The sequence below is a fragment of the Trachemys scripta genome, chromosome 1 (assembly GCF_013100865.1).
Source record: "Trachemys scripta elegans isolate TJP31775 chromosome 1, CAS_Tse_1.0, whole genome shotgun sequence".
In the NCBI taxonomy this organism is placed as follows: Eukaryota; Metazoa; Chordata; order Testudines; family Emydidae; genus Trachemys; species Trachemys scripta.
In genome coordinates this window covers 299,106,224-299,125,862 of record NC_048298.1, presented here as the reverse complement: position 1 = coordinate 299,125,862, position 19,639 = coordinate 299,106,224, and the positions used below count along the sequence as shown (strand labels likewise).

Below are 19,639 nucleotides of genomic sequence, written 5' to 3'. Positions count from 1 at the left end.
CAGTTATGTCATACATACATTTATAAGCACCCCCTCCCCATAAAGCCTTATGGGGTACACTGTCACAGGGGCCTTAATGGCAGAACCTCCTTTCACAGTTCTCTACAAGGATAAGGTTCCTTATGTCCACGTCCCAGGTTTCTTCCTAAAGTGTCTTCTGAATTTCATCTGAATCAGATCACTTACCTGATAGTTTTCTTTCTGAAACCACACAAGTCCAACGTGGAGACTGTACTCCATACTCTAGATGTCAGAAGGGCGTTATTTACATAGGACTAAATAATTCCTTAAATCCCCTAGACTGTACATTTCTTTTGCAGACAGATCAAAAGGATCTGCAATTTATACCCAAAGGCTATCAAAATGGATTTTGGAGTGTATTATAGCTTGTTACCAGCACTTCCCTCCCCACCCCCCGCCTGGCGTGTCAGCTCACTCAACAAGGTCAGAATCTACATCTATGGCTCTAATTTAAAATGTCCCATTTGCTGAGATCTGTAGAGCTACTACACAGTCTTTGGTACATAACTTCTCCAGACACTATGCTTTAGTCAGTGCCTCCAGATCTGAAGCAGCAATTGGCAATGCAGTTCTTTCCTCGGTAATGGACTTGACTCTGAAGTTCCCTGATGGGATACACCTTGGGAGTCACCTGAAGTGGAGCACCCCTAGGGACACTACTTGAAGAAGAAAGAGAAGTTACTCACCCTGTACAATAACTGTAGTTCTTCAGGATGTGTTCCTCTATAGGTGCTCCACTACCAGCCCTCTTTCCCCTCTGCATTGGAGTTTCCATCTGAGACTTGGCAGTGGAGAAGGAATTAAGGGTCGTTTGCCCGCGCAGCCTGCTATAGTGTCAGTGCAGGGCACAAGGATATCAACAGCGAATGCGCGGGCTGAACAGACACAGCTAATGAAAATCTCCCATCGAAGGCACATGGGCTGCACACACACCTGAAGTGGAGCACCCCTAGGGACACACTATCTTGAAGAACTAGAGTTACTGCACAGGGTGAGCAACCTCTCTTTTTGGTTTTGGTTTCAACTTATTTTTTAAGAACATGGAATTCCAAGGGAAAAACTCTTAATAAAAAAAAAAACCCTGTGGGGGAAAAAACAAATATATATAGGGTGTGTGTGTGTGTGTGTTACATTTCGCATCTTTTTAACATAGCTGTTGACTTGGTTAATTTAAATACAAATTATAATAAACTCTTCTTTTTAAAAATGTACAAAAATATGTTACCTGAGTAACACCGTATTATCTAGTTTCAGACTGGAGTCTTTTGACAGGAGATATTTTGACCATGCAAACACTTACTTACATACTTAACTTTATGGGACTTCACCTGATTAAAGTTAATCACATGTGTGTATGCAGAATTGGAGACTTATTCTTACAACAGCTACTGAGAAACAGGGTTTATAAAGGAAACACTACCACAAAAGGATATACTTTTAGTATTTTTCCATAAAGGTTTTCTCACTCTTATTGTCCTGGGCTCTCTGAGCACTCTGGCCTGATCCAGCAAAACATTTCAGTATGTGCGTAAGTGGTCTGCTGGATCCAAGCCAGAGTGCTCAGCACCCTGCAGAAAAACCCCTGTAACAGCCTGTGTTAAAATAAGTTTATTTAACAAAATTTGCTTTTCTCCATTGCCTGTTCAGTAAACTCATTTATTACTGTAAGTTGCTCCTGAATGCTGAGGTGCTGGCATTGTTGGGGGCAGAGACACTGTGAAGAATATATGGTGGAAAAAATAAATGTAAAGATTTATATGGGGCTTATAAACAGAAAAACAAAAAATAGGTAAAATTTTAGGCATACCTGTCTTCAGAATGACATTCATCTGCAAGTGAGCTAACAGGTCATTAACATTATTCTACATAATGCGGCTCTATGTTATTTCAGACTCCAATTATTGGGAGACGATATGATGAGCTACAGAGTTCTGCTGGCCGAGATGGTAAACCCCGGGCAATGGCTGTCACTCGAAGCACTTCCTCAACCTCCTCAGGTTCTAATTCCAATGTCCTCGTTCCTGTGAGCTGGAAAAGGCCTCAGTATTCTCAGGTAGAATTCCCACTAAGTTCCTGTAATGGAGCCCCCTATTCATTAAAATATGCCTGCAGCATTGCTCCTGATTGTGACCTTGTTTTGCACTATTGGATTTTGTTAGCTGCCAGCTAAAGTAAAAACATGCAAATATATTTATTTATTTATTGCTACTGTTAAGCATATTGGAGATTTGGGATGATTCAAAAACTTATGCATGTGCTTAATTTCAAGATCTTTAGTAGTCTCAGTGAAGTTATACATGTGTTTTAGTGCTTTACTAGTTTAGGGCCTAATGAAAAGAATAGACCAGTTTTTAAATTTTTTAAGTACTGAAAAAATATTAGCTGCTGCTTTTATCTATTTCCATGTATGTGTAGTTGCTCTAAAATAATTCCTTTAACATCAAACCAGTGAGTCTCTGATCATAGTTTTTCCTAAAAACATATCCTCTAGTTTCCAACAGAATGAATAAAGAATGATGCAAAAAGAACAGGAGTACTTGTGGCACCTTAGAGACTAACAAATTTATAAATTGTTAGTCTCTAAGGTGCCACAAGTACTCCTGATCTTTTTGCGGATACAGACTAACACGGCTGCTACTCTGAAACCTATAAAGAATGATGCTAAAATTAAAAATGTTTTTTTCTAGAAAAGGACAAAGGAAAAGCTGGTACACGTCCTTACCCTGTGTGGTCAAGATGTGGGGCTGAGCAAAAATCCTTCAGTGAGTCTTGCTTCATTGACTGTTTCGTCTTTTGTTGTTTTTGTATCTTTAATTTTAAATATCAAGAACTTTATCTCCCTGAATTTCAGAGGTGTTTTAATTTATTCCATGTCACAAAACCATCATTGTAGTTAGCACAGTCTGGCACATGTTGCATTTCTCAGCATAAAGGACAGTGTTTGAGCATGGAGCATAAACAGCCCTCTCACTTTTAGAGGCTGTTCTTCCAGAATAGGTTATGAAGCAGTTCGGTGGAGCGTTGTTGGGATGCTGGCACTATCACTGTCCAAGCTTTACGTGTTCTATGGATAGATCATTTTGGTCTCCAGTATTGTCAATCTAGCTCCTTTCAGAAGCCCTAAATTCAATTACAGAAAAAGCAATGAAGATTAGCACCCTTATCATCCCATAAGATAATGATTCTAACATTACTCTTTAAGGAAATGAGTATTGTCTCATGCAGTGGAATGTATAGTGGACTATTCCAATTTTGTTGGTTGATCGAGGGGTTTTTTAAATTTCAAAGGTAAAGATTTGTATTTATTTTCTTTAAAATAATGCTTAAACATTTTAAAAGCACTATATAAATCTTGAATACTTCGTGATACATTATTACTATGTCACTCTTGCTATTATGTTCTGGATGTGTTCTCAGTTTGAACAAAACAGGAACCCACAGGATGAATTGTTCTCATCTAAACTGCAGACATTGTTCAGTAGGAAAGGAAAAGCTACTGCTGCACAAATTAGTCTGTGTTATGTTTCCTAATCTCTCTACATGCTTAAGCATGTTTAACTAGAGGTTTTCTGGTGAAAGTATTAACTCATCCCCTTGACAATCCTTTCTGCAATGGGCTCTTTGAATTTCATTCCCATAAATGTATATAAACATTTAGGCAACATCAGTCTGCAGCCATTAGGAGGTAGCTATTACATTCTTGGACATGTTCCTGCAGCATGAAGTTGTGTCTTTGTACAAGATTTAATCTCAAGGCACCTGTCCAACATAAATAATAAAAGAGCGTGTTCTAAAAATACCAGCTAAAGGAATTAGGTGTGTACTGGAAATACAGTCTTCTGAATAACCAATTCAGCTTTTACTAACAAGCAACCAGAGGGGAAAGTTTCTCAAAAGAGAAATCTTTTGAATTTTAGGTAATTTTTTCTTCATGTGGTGATTTGGATCTGATTGAGCACCAGACAAGCTTGGTGTCTTCAGAAGACGGAACAAGGGAACAAGAGAACATGGACGATTCAAACAGTGAACAACAGTTCAGAGTCTTTAGGGACTTCGATTTCCTAGACGTTGAACTGGAAGATGGGGAGGTACAGTATATTCTCTATGAAATGGCTTTGCTTAAGTTTTATCTCTGGCTAAAACACAGTTTAACACTTCTTATTACTAAGTAATTCACTCTTTATAACATAAAATGTAACTATATGATTCTAGATTTGATTTTCAATAAACGTATTTATAATGTTCACAGTGTTGTGACAGTAGCTTAACATTGGCAAGCTACCACACCTTCCTGTCTGAACCCACTTTAATACACACTGCAATTACTACTGAAAGGCAAAGCTGCAGTTCTAATGACAACACAAATATCATGTTTCTGTAACTTGAAGGTGAAATTAAAAGCTTTGAAACGCAAGTTGTTGAAGATCCCAAATTGTTAACAAAATATATCTACAGCTTTTAAGAATTTACATTATAAAACAAAAAAGTTTAAAATCAGTTCTTTCATCAATAACCTGCCAAAACCTGAATTCAAGCCCTCAGGGTTCTGTTACTCCTGCAACAGTTGATGAAATCACTAACATCTGAGCACTTAAAAGGATGCAGTTTCTGCTCTGCCTTGGGTGTCAATGATTTCATGGCTCTTGCAGGAGCAAAACAGAGCCCTGAGGCTTGAGATCAGGACTTGGCAGGTAAAGCCTGTCAGTTCACCTTTAATTACAAATGCTTCAGGGGAACTTCAATCAAATATACATCATACAGTTGAGGGATAAGGTTGTTCTATTCTTTATTTTGTTTTAGTTTTTTTAAACCATTTAACCCTTGAGCAAACCTGTTCCAACTGAAAATAATCCTTTCCATTTGAATGGGAAGGGACAAGAAATGCATACCCAGTGTTGTACGTGTCTAACAATGTTGCTACCATTTAAAAATTCAGAAACTATTGGTCAACTATTTCCAAGTATTTAAAATGCAGATCTTTGGCCAGCCTGACAGTTCAGCTGGTAGCACATCTTGCTACCGCTGTGGAGATCCAGATTCAACATTTATAGCCTTGAGACTAAAGTGTGTGCAGCAGAGCTCACAAGCACCTTGCTGGCACATTTCAAGCTGTATTACAAGAAGCAGTCGTCCTTCTCCATTGTGAACTCAGGTGTCATAATGCCTGTGATTATTTTTTTTTAATCAAGAGATAGAAGAGAGAATGAAGGGATGGAGCAGACGGAGCTTTAGTGTGGGTTCATGTGTTCAATTGGACTCTCAGAAATCATGAAACCAAGGGTGCAAAACCAGGGAAACATACACTTTCCCTGGCCAGATAAGTAAAGGAGGCCCCAGGGGTGGTTGGACAATGAAGGCACCCATCACTCATCCCACCAGTGGTATTTCCTGTCCCACAGGGCTGAGCCTGTCTCCCCATTCTGAATGTTGCAACCTGGTGCATGGGGTCACAGTACCTCTCAGGGATGGCCAGGCCAAACCTAAATGGCACTGCACCTCCACACAACCCCCCCCCCCCCCACACACACACACACACACACTCACACAATATAATGTGATTTATAAAATAAAAATTCCAGGACCCCAGCCAGTTCTGCCATTATCTCTACTGCTGTCCGTGCAGAAGACATCTTTTCCAATAGCATTTTACATCTCAGTTCTTGAAATTACAGGGTCACTCTCCCTGCCAGGCTTCACTCACCCTTACTGTTGTCATTCATGACAGGCATTTTCCTACATAACCATTTGCTCTAAAATGCGGTTATTTCAATTTCAGACCTCATTAGGTAGAATGATAGGGGAAAGAGGCACCCGTATGATATGGCACTTCCCTCTTTGACCTCTTGGAGGAAAGCACTAAATGTCTCACTGGATGTAGATATCTGACAAATAAAAGCAGCTCTTTCTTGAACTATCTGAAATGAAGCCCTAGCGTAATTAATCAAGAATTTAACAATCCATCCATGCTGATCTCTGAAAGACAGAAAGAGACAAACATTAATTTAGTTCCCATTGGGTGGGAAAGCAAAATCATCTGCTAGGTGCATTCATGGCTAAACTGAATAGCTTGCAGGAAAAATTTTAAATGAGTTCTGACTAGATTTACAAGAACAATTTTAATCTGTGGTTGTTATAATAGAGTTCAAAAACTGTTAGATAATGATAAAAGACAAAATATTTATGCCAAATAACTTTGTTAAAAAAAAAAGCTGTCTGCAGTCATTACAACACATCTTTAAAAATGTATTCAAAAGATTACAATGCAATGATAATTTTATTATAATTCGATCAATTATCAGATGATAAATTGGTGTCAGAATCATGAAAGCAGGATTCCAACCACAGACTGAGATTTGAGAATTGCTGCTTCTTTCCCTTCAGCAGTTAAAATCAGATGGAGAAAAAAACTTCAATATTCAGCCAGAGAGCAAAGATTAAAATATAGACAAACCAATTAGAAAATTGTTATTATTGCTATTAGTAGCACTGCTAAAGTAATGCTTACAGATCCAGAACCAGGTTGGCACCTCATTGTGCTAGGTGCTGTGAAGTCCCTGCCCCAAAGAGTTTATAGTCTTAATCCCTGATCTTGCAAAGATTTAAGTATGTGCCTAATTTTAGTATTGAGGCCTAAATTAGTCAATATACGATAGAAGGGTGAGGGGAATGGACGTATCATAAACTCAACAGATTGTGATTGTTAAATTTTGGCAAACATTTTACAGTTCATAATAATAAATAATAATTAATAATAAAATAAACATTCCCAACTCTCTACAAGAGATTAGTCCATGTTATTGAGTAATGGCCATATCATCCCTGGAATCACATGAGCAGCTTCCTTTGAACCAGTGACCATACCAAACATGTAGCAATTACAAAGTCAGATACAAAAGGAGGAAAAACTTAATAGTGTGTTTAGTTCATCCTGGAAAGGATTCTACTGTGGTTTTCTGTAAGTTTTGACCATCCCAGTATTGAACTGCTAATGACAAAGCTTGCTCCTAAACCTTAAACAAAAAAAATCAGTCTTATGGTACTTGTGGATCAAGTATCTAACATCTCTATTTTTACATAAAGTAAAACTAAAAATACAGATTAAAAAAACCCTTCACTATTTGATAAACTGTTCTACATCTGAAACTTGCATACCAAGATTTAAGCAAGACTGGAGTTATTACTTTCAACTTTGAACGCCTGAAAAGAGGGAAGTATAATGGGAAATATATATTTATTTTTAACTATAGCAACATTATTAGGCAACCCAATAATATATTTCCTGTAATTGAAGCCTCACATCATTATGCAATTCAGTGTTTTAAACAAATACAAATAAAGGGCCAAATTCAGGCCGTGAATAAGAGGTGAGAACTATAGTGACTTCATTGGAACTTTACCCACTTACACCTAGTTTAAATTTGGTGTTCATAAACATGAATAAAACAGTGTTGGAAAGCTCAGACTAGCACAAATGGAGACAGCTATTTTGGAAAGATTATATTATAAACAGGTCAGTGCTGGGTGCATTATGCACAGATCACAAGATATGATTGTTTAGAATTTAATAAAGATTTAAAAACCAATAACATAGTATTTTATTTTTATTTTTTATTTAATGGTAGCATTACAGAGCTAAAAGTTTTTCTGATCATGTTATTTATTACTGTAGGACAAATGTTTAAGTATATGGTATCTTTAATACAGTAATTTTAAATAGATTTTTATTTGTTTTTCTATCTATTATATCTGCTATCCAGGAACTTCAGGTAAGATCATGCTATTTGAATTCCGATGTGCAAGTAGACGGTGTGTATTGTTGCAAATTTGTATTATAGAATAACATCATAGGTTTTTTTTCTCTTTCAGTTTGTGAGTGTGTGTGTGTGTGTGTGTGTGTATGTATGTAAGTGGTGTTTCACATGCTGCTTTGCCCTAGAAATATTTTTAGAGCTCTAGAAAAATTGAGTTTAAAGTAATTCAGCTATTTGGGGCTTAACTTCAAATACGTGTGGCTTTGCATTATCGAAGAATATGTGCTTTTAAAAATGGGGATTCTAGATGAAATCCCCTCATTTCTAATTTGAGTTGCAAAGTTGGACTCTTTTTCTTTTTCAATAACTGTGCACACAAGTAGTACATAGACACTAAAAACAGGAAATATGTTTAGTTAATCTGTCACATTTATATTGTTAAAATGTAGAAAAGCTTTTTGCCTTTGTAGCATTAAACTGCTGATGACTGACTCCTAACTTCCATGTTGAAATTAATAGGTACATTGGTTCTTCTTAGCATGCTGTGAAAACTGGTACCTGTGACCTCTTTATAGAAAAGTTTTCAGTAGTCCACAGTTTCCCAGAGTTTTGCTGACTATTTATGGCTCTGATCCCGGAAACATATATGTGCTTACATTTATTCACAAGTAGTTCCATTGAAGTCAATGGGACTAATGTGAGTAAAGTTAAGGATGTGCATGTGTGGTTTGCGGAGTTGGGGCCTAAGTTTTAAACCTTTAACTTTCTGTAGAAAATTGAAATGACACTGAAAGCTATTAAGAGATCATAGAAAATATTATTTGGAGAGCGAGAGAGCCTCATTCATCCTACAGTGGCGGTTCCTGTCTCACAGGATTGGGCCTGACTCCCCATTTTGGGTGTTGTGACCTAATGCATGGGATCACAGCATCTCTCTGGTTTGACCAGGCTGCACCCCTATCATCCCAGGTCACAACATCCAGAGCAAGAGCTGGGTCAAGCCACCACTACAGAGTGAGTATGGCGCAGGCTCGCTCTCCAACCCCCTTATGCCTCCTAGCTTCTCCCCTTTATACTAGGACTACAACCCTCCTAGAACCTTCCCCACCATTTGGGAAACAGACACAAGCATATGGACACAGGCATATGGAAAAACATAAGCATATGGAAATACTGTGTTAATCTTAAATCAATGACTAAAACATATTTAATCTACATGGACAACAGTGTATCTATATACATTGCTATTTGTGTGTAAAGTTAATGGAAACATGTTTTGCCAACACTGCCAGGGAAGCTCTTATCTGAAACAAGCTTAGCACAATTCCTTCTGGCTTGATTCAGGATATATTCTAGTCTGCCTGGTAGAACTGATTTTTATTTTATTTTTTTTCCCTAACCAGTTTCAGTCTGGGTTGTGGTAGTGTTTAGGATGGACACACAGTGTGTTCAACCCCTACCCTCCCACACCATAAGATGCTAAGTGATAGAGTACGCTGTCGTATCTGGCCATTGTTCAGGTGACACAATGATCACATGAACTGATCTGTGTTTGTAACAAGTAGCTTTACGGAAAGTAGACGATAATCTCTATGTGCAGCAAAAGAGAAGTTAATAGCCGCTCAAGGCCATCTTTCCTCCTCATTAATTGTGATTACTATTTTTGCACCACAAAATAATTTTGTTATCTGTCTACACGCTCCAGTCTGTCATTGAATTCAGTGTGAAATCTGTATGTACCACTGGAAAGATCAGGCCCCAAATATTTTTGATGTGTATCTCACGTCTCCTGCAAGCCTCTTCTCTTGTATTCTCTCCTCATTTTTAGTGTCTTCATCTTCATAATTTGTTTTCCTTTCTTTTATTTGTCCCACTTTCTCTCCCCCTGTTTTTCCTGATTACATTTACTGTATATTGCCCTTCTTTTTATCTCTCATCCATTTTGTTTTTCTTTTCTTCTTTTCATCTTTTCTTCTTTGAGAGATTCCAAAGAGGAGCAGCAGTGGAAATAAATTAGTGCCTTGTTTCTGTGGCACCAGCTGCAAAGTAAAACTGCTGGATATTTCAGTGGAAGTTGGCATCATAAAGACAAGGGCATGACATTAGTCTAGTTCTTGTTACCAGATACCTTGTGGAGGAAGAGCAACTGGTTCAGTTGTCCTGTAGCCTTCAAGCTGGGGGGGAAAAATAATTTTTAACACAAATAAATAGTTTTAAATTATAAAATATTTTTTACAATTCAAGGAGACAAGTTTCCTTAAATGTTGGACATAATTTCTGTTCTTTTCCAACGACCACCCTATTATGTGCTCCCACTTCCATAACATGAAAGACACAATATTCTGCTACGTCTGGCTTCATTGTCATTTTGCTGCTGTTTGTAGTATATCCCTTAAGTCTACCAAATGTTTCAGTGGGCTGAGCTAGACTAGCATATATTTCTAGAGGTATTTTCTCTTTTCTGCATCTATTTTAAGTTTAGCTCCATCTTTGTTCATGAGAGGTTAGCTTATCGTTGTTATCCAGAGCTTTTTCTCTGAATATCTATATAACAATGTTCTTTGCACTAAAAGGCAGTGATTCAAAATGCTTAGATATTTTTGCACAAATTCAGTGACTTATTTTAAAATAAATGTATACTTAATTCATTGCTGCTTATGCCTTTTGCCCTGATTTAGCAAGGTATTAAGCAAATGTCTAACTTTAATTATGTGAGAAGTCCGGTGAACATCAGTGGCATTCCTCGTATTCCCAAAGTTAGGTGCATGCTGAACTGGGCCTTTTTCACCTATGAAAATTTATTTTATTACTCAGGAATATATTCTAGATGGGTGTGGGACTCATAAAAATATAATATACTTCATGTGTAATATATAATTTTTCTTCCCATTTATTATTTTAAGACAAAGATTTTTTTTGCCAAATGTAAAATATATTTAAAGGATAATTGTTAACTTGAAGCAGATTCATTTTTTACAATTCTGGTTTCTTGTAGAGCACCATTTTAAAAGTAGGTTTTTACTTACTTTTCCCCCCCTTTAATCCTTTTTCCTATCATAGCTTTTTTTCTTATGTTGATGTCTTTATAAGGGTCTTTTTAGCAATAGGGAAAATGATTAAGACCCCAAACCTGCAATTGGATCCAAATTGGAAAACACTTGGCCTTGTGCAGAGCCCCTTTAACCTCAGTGGGCCTACTCACATGAGTAAAATTATGCATATGCTTAAATATCTGCAAGGACTTGGCCTTAACTTGCCCATAGAAGGGAATTAGTGAAACTGACTACATACAAAGTAATGTCAAATGCACAAAGTAAACAAATGGGAAAAAATAGTGTGAAATATTTTTTTCAGTAACTTTATTCATTTATAACAATCTTAGATAGTGTTTGCCACTATTGTCTTGATCCTGCATATACTTACCCATTGTGCTTTAACTCATATTTGCATAAGTGTGCATAGACTCAGAACCTTAAATAGGAAGAAAATATTCAGATACAAATTTGATTTTTTAAGTTGACTGTGTCCCTTTTAAAAACTGAAATGTTGGTCCATACTAGTCAGCTTACTTCTGGGGGAAAAAATGTCCAGTTTATAAAGAAAAATCAATCATAAGCCTAGAATAAAAGTTAAAAAGCTGTGCTGCTTTAGCCATTGCATTGTGCATGCAAAATTAGAGCTGCATTCAAATCTGCCTTAACTTTGCATTTCATTATTGTGGTTATGTATGTAGTACAGAGAATCTAAAATATTTAACATCTGATTTGCTATTGAAATATTACCATGAACATGTCCTGTTGATTGATCCTAATGTTTTACAGTAACATTATGGGGGGTGGAAATCTTTTCAAGTGGCTTTAAGATTTTTATTTAACCTGTTACTGTTTCATTGACATTGAGATAGATATGCATATATGTGCTCATGGAATTATAAAAGCACATTTTTAAACCAGTAAAGCATGAAAAACACTTAGTATTCAAAATAATGAATATTCATTTAACTTCTATTTCCATCTTTATTGCTCTTATTTCCAGATGGAGTCTTAGAAAGTTTCAGTAGCTTCTGGTTACTTTATTGCTTAACAAAATTGTGTTCATATAAGATCTGTACTATATTTTTGTATCAAAAACATTCTTCTGCTAGATTAGAACAAATTATTAGTAATTTTGAAAATAATTTTATATAATAGTATAGGAAGCAAATTGAGCCTGCATGTGTTTTCAGGGTGAGAGTATGGACAATTTCAACTGGGGAGTGCGCAGACGTTCCTTAGATAGTCTGGACAAATGCGATATGCAGCTTCTGGAGGAAAGCCAGCTTTCAGGAAGTACGCCCAGCCTAAATAAAATGAACCATGAGGACTCCGATGAGTCATCAGAGGAGGAGGACCTAACAACAAGCCAAATATTGGAACATTCAGACCTAGTAAGTAGTTAATTTACAATTTATTAAGAATAGATAGATTTTTTAAAATAAACTTATCTTTTAATTTCCTGTGGCGTAAATGCAAACTGATCAAGTGGGATGCCAAATGTCATGTAACTGAGTGCTTTCTAATGGCTCGCTTGTCCTTTAACTGAAAATGGAAAAGAATTTTGATGAAAGTACTAAACACAGGAAGTGTCAGATCTGATAAGTAGCACTTTATTCAGCAAAACTATTAGTTTTGCTTAAATGGCCAATGTTAAATCCTTCAGATGTATAATGTTTATAAAATGTAGCAGGCATCCGATTTTGAAAAATTCACCTTTGGGATGTTTAAATATGAATAAAATTTTTAAAGATTATAAAATGAAAAGTATACAAGCTGAAACAAGCTAATCAACAGCATTGGGAAGGTAGCATTAGCACAGTGTTTGCATTGCATGCATATATTAAATGGCAAAAAACTTTGTTAATGCAGAGATAAAGTTGCCTGGTGTAGCTCATGCCCTTCCAGAATGTCAAGTACAGCAAAACTCAAACTTCTGGAAAGCCAGGAAATACAGAGAGAATGTAAACACCAACACAACCTTAACTCTGTCCATCTGTCCGTCCCCCTCCTTCCCCCCCCCCCCGCCCCTTCCAGACCCGGAGCTGGCAATAGTCACTGGGAATGATCTGCATACATTCCATCTGCATTCACTGTGTTAAATGTAGCTGTATTGAATGGTGGAAGAGTAAGTTGGAGTAGCTTAGAAGATCTCTGACTGTGATATGAGGATATCTAAGTCTGAGTCCTCCCACCCCACCCATGTGTGTTATCAAAGGAAAGAAGTGCACATGTATCTTGAGGTTCCAGTCTGCATCATTTCAGTACAAAATTGTGTATGTTGTGTCAGCAGCAGGGCACGGGGATCTTCTTGACATAGGAATTGTCAATAGTGAGGTAGGATCTGAGAGCAGTCTGTGGATTTAATGATAGGGGAAGGGATAGGTTGAGATGGTATCAAGTGTGCAAGTGTAAAGGCTTTGTAAAAGGATATGAAGTTGTTAAATTTTACAAGTGTGATATTCCGTTGGGGGAGTAGGCTTAGTGCTTAAATGTAGGGCAAATGCAAGTAGTGCCTGTCCATTACAGTAAAAAGACAGCGTGGGAATGTGTGCGCTATGGGTGTATTGGGCATCGCTCAAAGAGGAAGAGTTACGGTTGTGTTGGCGTTTACCTGAACTCTGTATTTCTTGGTTTTCAGAAGTATGAGTTTTGCTTAACTCAGTGTTTTGGAAGGGCACAAGCTGTCAGAAACAGCCTTAACTCTGGGTATGTCTACATTTCAACACTATGGTGGCACAACTACAACACTGCAGCTGTGTCACTGTAGTAATTCAGTGTAGACACTCACTGCAGCAATGGAAGAGATTTGTCACAGCCGGGTCATGGGTTGCCAGACTAGTGATCAGTGCCAGAGTCCACACTCATGAGACAAGAGTCAGCCGGTTCAGGATATAAGGAGATCCGAAGGAGACAAACTGGAGATCAGAACCATGAATTAGATGCTGGGAGTCAAGCAAGGTCAGGATACCAGGAAATCAAGCCGGGGGAGCAGGAGCAAGAAGCACAAGACACATAGTCCAGGGCAGGGTGGACCCAGTTGTTCAGACAGCTTTCTATACCTGCTCTAAGTAGGGCCAGCGGGCTAATCAGCAGCTCTGGGACTCCACCAATAGACCCTCAGGGATGGAACCTCAAACTGGGGCTGGGCTTCCTGGATCCTAGGGAAGCAGTTGTCAGCAGGCTGCCAGGTGGAGGGTTGGAGCATGACTGCTCCCATGAACCTGGGTCATGACAGGGTACTTCCATTGCTATAGTTAATACACCTCCCCAAGAAGCAGTAGCTAGATCAACAGAAGAACTCTTCCATCAACCTAATGCTATATACTCCAGGAGTTAGGTCACTTAATTACATTGCTAAAGGGTATGGATTTTTCATACCCCTGAAAGATGTAGCTATGCTAATGTAAGTTTTCAGTGTAGACCAAGCCTCTGTGTTAACAGTTTTTGCCATTTCATTTCCTAGTTTTCTAAACAGAAAGAGAAATGTTTGTTGGTAGATTAGTGGTCATTTAGACAGTTGTAGTTCTCACCTAGGTTAGCAGCTGAAAGGCTACTCTGGCTAAGGAATAATCAAAAAACCTTGCTTCTGTATACAGCTTTTCATCAGTAGATCTGAAAGAACTTTACAGCATTGTCCCCATTTTACAGATAGGAAACTGAGGCACAGAGTGATGAAGTGACTTGCCCAAGGTCACCTAGCAAGCCAGTGGCAGAGCCAGGAATAGTCCCAGCCTAGAGGTCTTTCCACTAGGCCATGCAGTTGCTATGTGATTCCTCTGTGTTCCTCCCCTCACCTTCCCCCCTCCCCCCATATATTTTGTTATAGTGGAGTGGGGATAATGGTCGTGCTTTGAAATGTGTAGCTGCTAACAGGGCTAGTGAGACAAATCTCATCCATGGTCTGTGTCCCAAAACCTTGAGAGTTTTATTATATGGTTGTTACAGTAACTTTAAGCATGTAAGAAAATACTGTCTCTCCTTCTCAACCCCCGCCCCACCATTTCTGCAACATTTCCAGATCCCCTCTCCTGTTCCCATCTAATTAAGCCAATTTCCTCTGCTACCCCTCATGTTCTCCAACCCTTCCCATCTTCTCCCCTCCCACATCTCTTAATCTTCACCCCTCCCTCTTACCTGAGCCCCCCCAACCTCTCTTCTCTCCCCTGCCACCAATTCCCATTTATACCTTATGCTTAATATCCCTCCCTGACCAAAACCACTCTGCCCTCTTCCCAACTACTCTTACACCCCTAATCGCCCTGCCCCTCCCTTTCGAAGTTCAAAGTCAGAGGCTCAGAGAGGTGTGAAGTGGCCCATTCATCTCAAGGAGATGTTCTCATCTGAAAGAGAGTACCCCAGGGATAGGCATACAGCCTGAAACAATAGTGAACTGCTCCATTCCCGTCAGTGAGCATTCCCTTCCTTCTTCCCAAGGGTTGGAACATTTCTGATATGTGTCACCAAGCATAGGAGTCCTCAGCTCCTCACACTGGCCTCAGCACTATGTCCCTAGTGTATGCTCCAAGAATGCCTGTTCTAAACCCCCCACCCAGAGTGGCAGGTCTTCTCCAGATTGCAGATCACATGGGGAGGGGAAGGAGAGGAAGAGGGACTCAGATACCCCAGAGCCTGGCTCATAAACAGAAGGAGAGAATGTGGGGTGGACAGACACCTCTGCCCCTATTCTCCCCCAGCCCTCCTGCCACTCACCCCAGTGTGTGTCTCTCCCTTACCTGAGCCCCCCCAACCCTTCTTCCCCCTTACTACCCATCCCCATTTATCCTACTCCCCTCAGTGCAGTCCTAACCCCCTCACTCCTTTTCCCTCCCCATTACTCTACCCCATGAAATGCAAGCAAACATTCACATATCTCCTTTTTATGAAAATACGAATACATATGAAGATGAATACAAAACATATGAATTATGTTCCCCTCAAAAAGAAAAATATGACAGCACCCATCCATACTTTTCCAAATTTCTGCCCAAAGTGGGACTTGATCTGACACTGGCCAGCTGCTTAGAGTCCAAGGATTATTGCTTAGCCCCGTGAACTGCCCAGGAACTTTAAAGGTTAATAATCCTGTTAAATCCTCTTTCCCCACATGCTCAGTGTAATTTTTTTAGCATATCAGTGTGCAAGGCTTGCAATGCTCTAAACAGCAGATAAAAAATCTTTTTGAAATAACCTTTTCGTTTGAATTCACCCCCAGATGCCATGCACTCTGTTGGGATAACCCTCAGGTGTTGGACATCTTAGTGGGATGATCTGAGCCTTGGTTTGATCTCTGCCTGTGAGCAAAAAAAGGTTACCAGAATCTCTCAACTCTTAGAAAAGCTATTTTTTTCCAGAGACTGTATCCTGAAATCCTTTGGGCAAATGGTCCCAAGTTTGGTCCATTAACAAAACCCCATGCTCCCATGAGGCACGCCAAATTTCAGTTTGCATTCTGAGTAACCATGTAGATTTTAGAGCACTTAGAGTCAACCTTTAACCAGAAACCTGGTCTTAACCTTAACTGTGGCAGGGCTGTGACCTTAGTATAATAAAAGGGCATGTGATAGAGGAGCTTCATAACTGGTTCTTTTATTAATTATTATTATTTTTTATTATTCTTTTTAACAGATCATGACTCTTTCCCCCTCTGAGGATACAATTCACATGGACTCTCTTTCTACATCATGTGATACCACCGCAGCTGTCCCGCATCATTTTAATACAAGAACATCTAGCTTTGAAGTGTCTTTGCCTGACATGAGTAATCACCAGGTGTCTGAGGGTTCTAAGGTGAAGAAGTTATGAGAACTTTCTGATTATACTTTTCCTTAAATTAACTTTTTTTTAAAAATAGCTTATTTTTAAAATGTCATGAGGGGTTTGAATGCAGGGGCAAGTATGTTTTCTCTTCCCCTAGTAGTATAGAGTGTTTGTGGGTTTTTTTTTTAATATATATCTATCTAAAGATATAGATATATATATAGGTATATTTTCACACACTCTTATGTGACTCATACAGTTCTTTTTTAACATTTGTCTCTTTCTATTTTGGTCTTTTTAAATTAAGTATTTTGCATTTTACATAGTATGAATGCCACTAACTAATGGCAAGATAAATATATGAGTCTCTGAAGTTGCAAATGCTTCAGAAATACTCCTAATGTTCTTCATGCTGATTTGTATAGGATAATATGCTAACTGGGTGTGGGTGTATGCATGTATTTGTGAGATTTTTTTGTATGTGAGAACCTATTGTGCAGTTGTGTGCACTGGATTCAATTCTTGCTTTTGGCATACTGTCAGAATGTTTAATGCCTAATTGCAGTATTATATTAGATTTGCAAAACACTGTTCCATACAGCTGTCTGAAGTGAACCATGCCTGCAGACACAATTCTGTCATTATGAAAGGTTGGTAAAAAATTATCAATGTGTGTGTGTGGTGGGGGATGGTTAATTCTCTTTCTTTTTGGTAATACTTTCATTACTGTATATCATCTGAACCTTACCCTTCCTTCCCTCCCTCCCACAATACAAAAGAAAAGAAAGAATAGGTGATACAACAAAAATATTAGAGTAATCTGATATTATGTGTATCATTATGACACAATAGGGTTACCAGTCAGGCTGTTGTGGCTGAGTTGGGTACTTTTCACATAACAAGAACATAAGAGAACGAGGCAAGGAAAGAAAATAAATGAGAGAGTGTTATTGAGTGGGCAGGGGTTGATAACATTTTATTTCAAGTAGCTCTAGTCAAAGAGATTCTGTTGTAGGCTACAACTACTGCCCGCTTGATACCAATGTTTGAGTCCTTTTAATAGTTATTGATCTGTAAATTAAAGTCATAGATCACTATTCATGAATGTTACATGCTACATATATGCCTAATTTAAAAAACAGTATCATGAAAATTCACATAAACTCCCTGTCCTCATATTGACATGTTTGGTACAAAGTTGAATGCTTGCAATCTGTAAAGAAGTAGAGAATGAAAACACACGGTGAGCTGTTTGTAAAACTGATACACAGATTTGGTTAGTCCCACAACAGGTTTAACATTTATGAAATGCATAACCCAAGTTGATTGGGTCCTTTCCACAGACAAGGTGAGGGAGATAGTATCTTTTATTGGATCAACTTCTGTTGGTGAGAGAGACAAGCGTTTGAGCCACACAGAGGTCTTCCTCAGGTCTGGAAAAGAGCTGTGTGTGTGACTCAAACGCTTATCTCATCCAGTCTTTCATTACAAAAACTTGAAACTTGCAGCTAAATCATTTTACTTAGTCTAGTAAAAGCAAAGCTCCACTCCCCCCTGGTTTCTTTATTCCTATATTTACTACTGTACTAGCAGGTTAACAATGCAGAGGAGGAATTGTTGCTTTTTATATAGTGCCAAAAATTGTACAAGGCACTTTACAGGCAACCACAGAAGACATGGTCCCTTCCCCAGGAATCTTACATCAGTTTTAGACACAATGCAAGGAGTGACAGCAACAAACAATGAGAGTAGGTGGGGGAAAGGGAAACCTTTCCAAACCTATGTCTCTTTTTCAAGGTTCTTCTTAAGCATTCCTGTGCCAAAAAGTATCTGCCAATGTATAGTCAGTTTTTCAACCACCGAAGATAAAGCAAGTACCAAAGATAAGAACAAGATGGCACCATTTTAAGCCTGAAAAGAAATTAAGTGACTTTGTCATGTCTCTAAGGGCAAAGATTGCAACAATTAGTAGATTATTAATAAGGAATTAGAGACTACAGATGGGAAAACCTAAAAGATATTCAGAGATTCAGATCTATCTATCTCTGGCATTTTCATGGCTCCTATCATTGTAATATCTAAACCCCTCATATTCGGAAAGCATATTACAACATAACTGAACCTTTGATGGTTACTTCTCCTTTATATCCCAGCTTTTTCTTTATATCATCTTCCTTTCTTCCTCCTAACTCAGTTTATCTCTTCTGATAAGAACACTGACATTGCCATAATCAAAACAAACAGATGGTCCATGTATCTGATCTCCCATATTTCAAAGTGGCTAATGCAGTTGCTAAAACAAAGGAAGGCATAATGTGAATATAGTACTTCTAATTGTGCAGTATCTGACCCCACCCCCACTATCTCCTATTCCTGCACTCTGACCAGATAACCTTCATTTCTTTCTTCAACAGCAATTTGCTTTCTTGCTGACAACTTTCCCATCCTTCCTTCTATATATATATATATATATATATATATATATATATACACACACACACACACACCTCATGATATTTGGAATCTGTTGCAGGGCTGAGCAAGTGTGGTAATCTATGAAGGGCCAACTGTTGTCTTCAAATCCCATGTTACACAGCTTCCCCCAAGTCAGTTATATAATGCATTGTGAGGCACCTCTAATCTGAAAGGTGCCCAAGAGAAAGTGTGATTTGAAGATGTCATCCATTCCCATAGAGACTGACTTGCACCCCATTGAGGATGCAGAATATCAAAAAAGTAGAGAGAACTGGGATTGAGCTGAACTTTGTTCAGGTTTAAAAGTGGGACAGGAAAGAAAAGCCTCAGGGGAATATAAGGAGGTTTGATCTGGGATAGGGATCACCCAGGAAGCTGATTGGGTTCTGAGAGATGGGAAAAGAACACAGGAGGTTTAAAAGTACAAAAAGAGGCTGTTGCATTTCCAAAATGGTGGGCGCATAATCCCTATATACACTTTTTAAAAGTGATTTGGAGCCTTTCTGAATGAAAGTCACTCTGTAAACATAGGTGCAAGACATGCTGATGACGTTTCTTTAAAAACATCTTGATTAAGGGAATGGATTATACAAATATGTA

General features: G+C 38.4%; 1 protein-coding gene across 1 annotated transcript in view; it reads left to right on the top strand.

Annotated features, from left to right (window-relative positions):
* FRY (FRY microtubule binding protein) overlaps nt 1-19,639 on the top strand; it is a 305,106-nt gene that overhangs the window by 244,202 nt on the left and 41,265 nt on the right. Inside the window, exons 41-46 of the mRNA XM_034778453.1 lie at nt 1,913-2,074; nt 2,709-2,783; nt 3,939-4,109; nt 7,779-7,787; nt 11,998-12,198; nt 16,433-16,594. Of these exons, the coding sequence (XP_034634344.1) occupies nt 1,913-2,074; nt 2,709-2,783; nt 3,939-4,109; nt 7,779-7,787; nt 11,998-12,198; nt 16,433-16,594 (780 nt within the window). The remainder of the gene's footprint in view (nt 1-1,912; nt 2,075-2,708; nt 2,784-3,938; nt 4,110-7,778; nt 7,788-11,997; nt 12,199-16,432; nt 16,595-19,639) is intronic.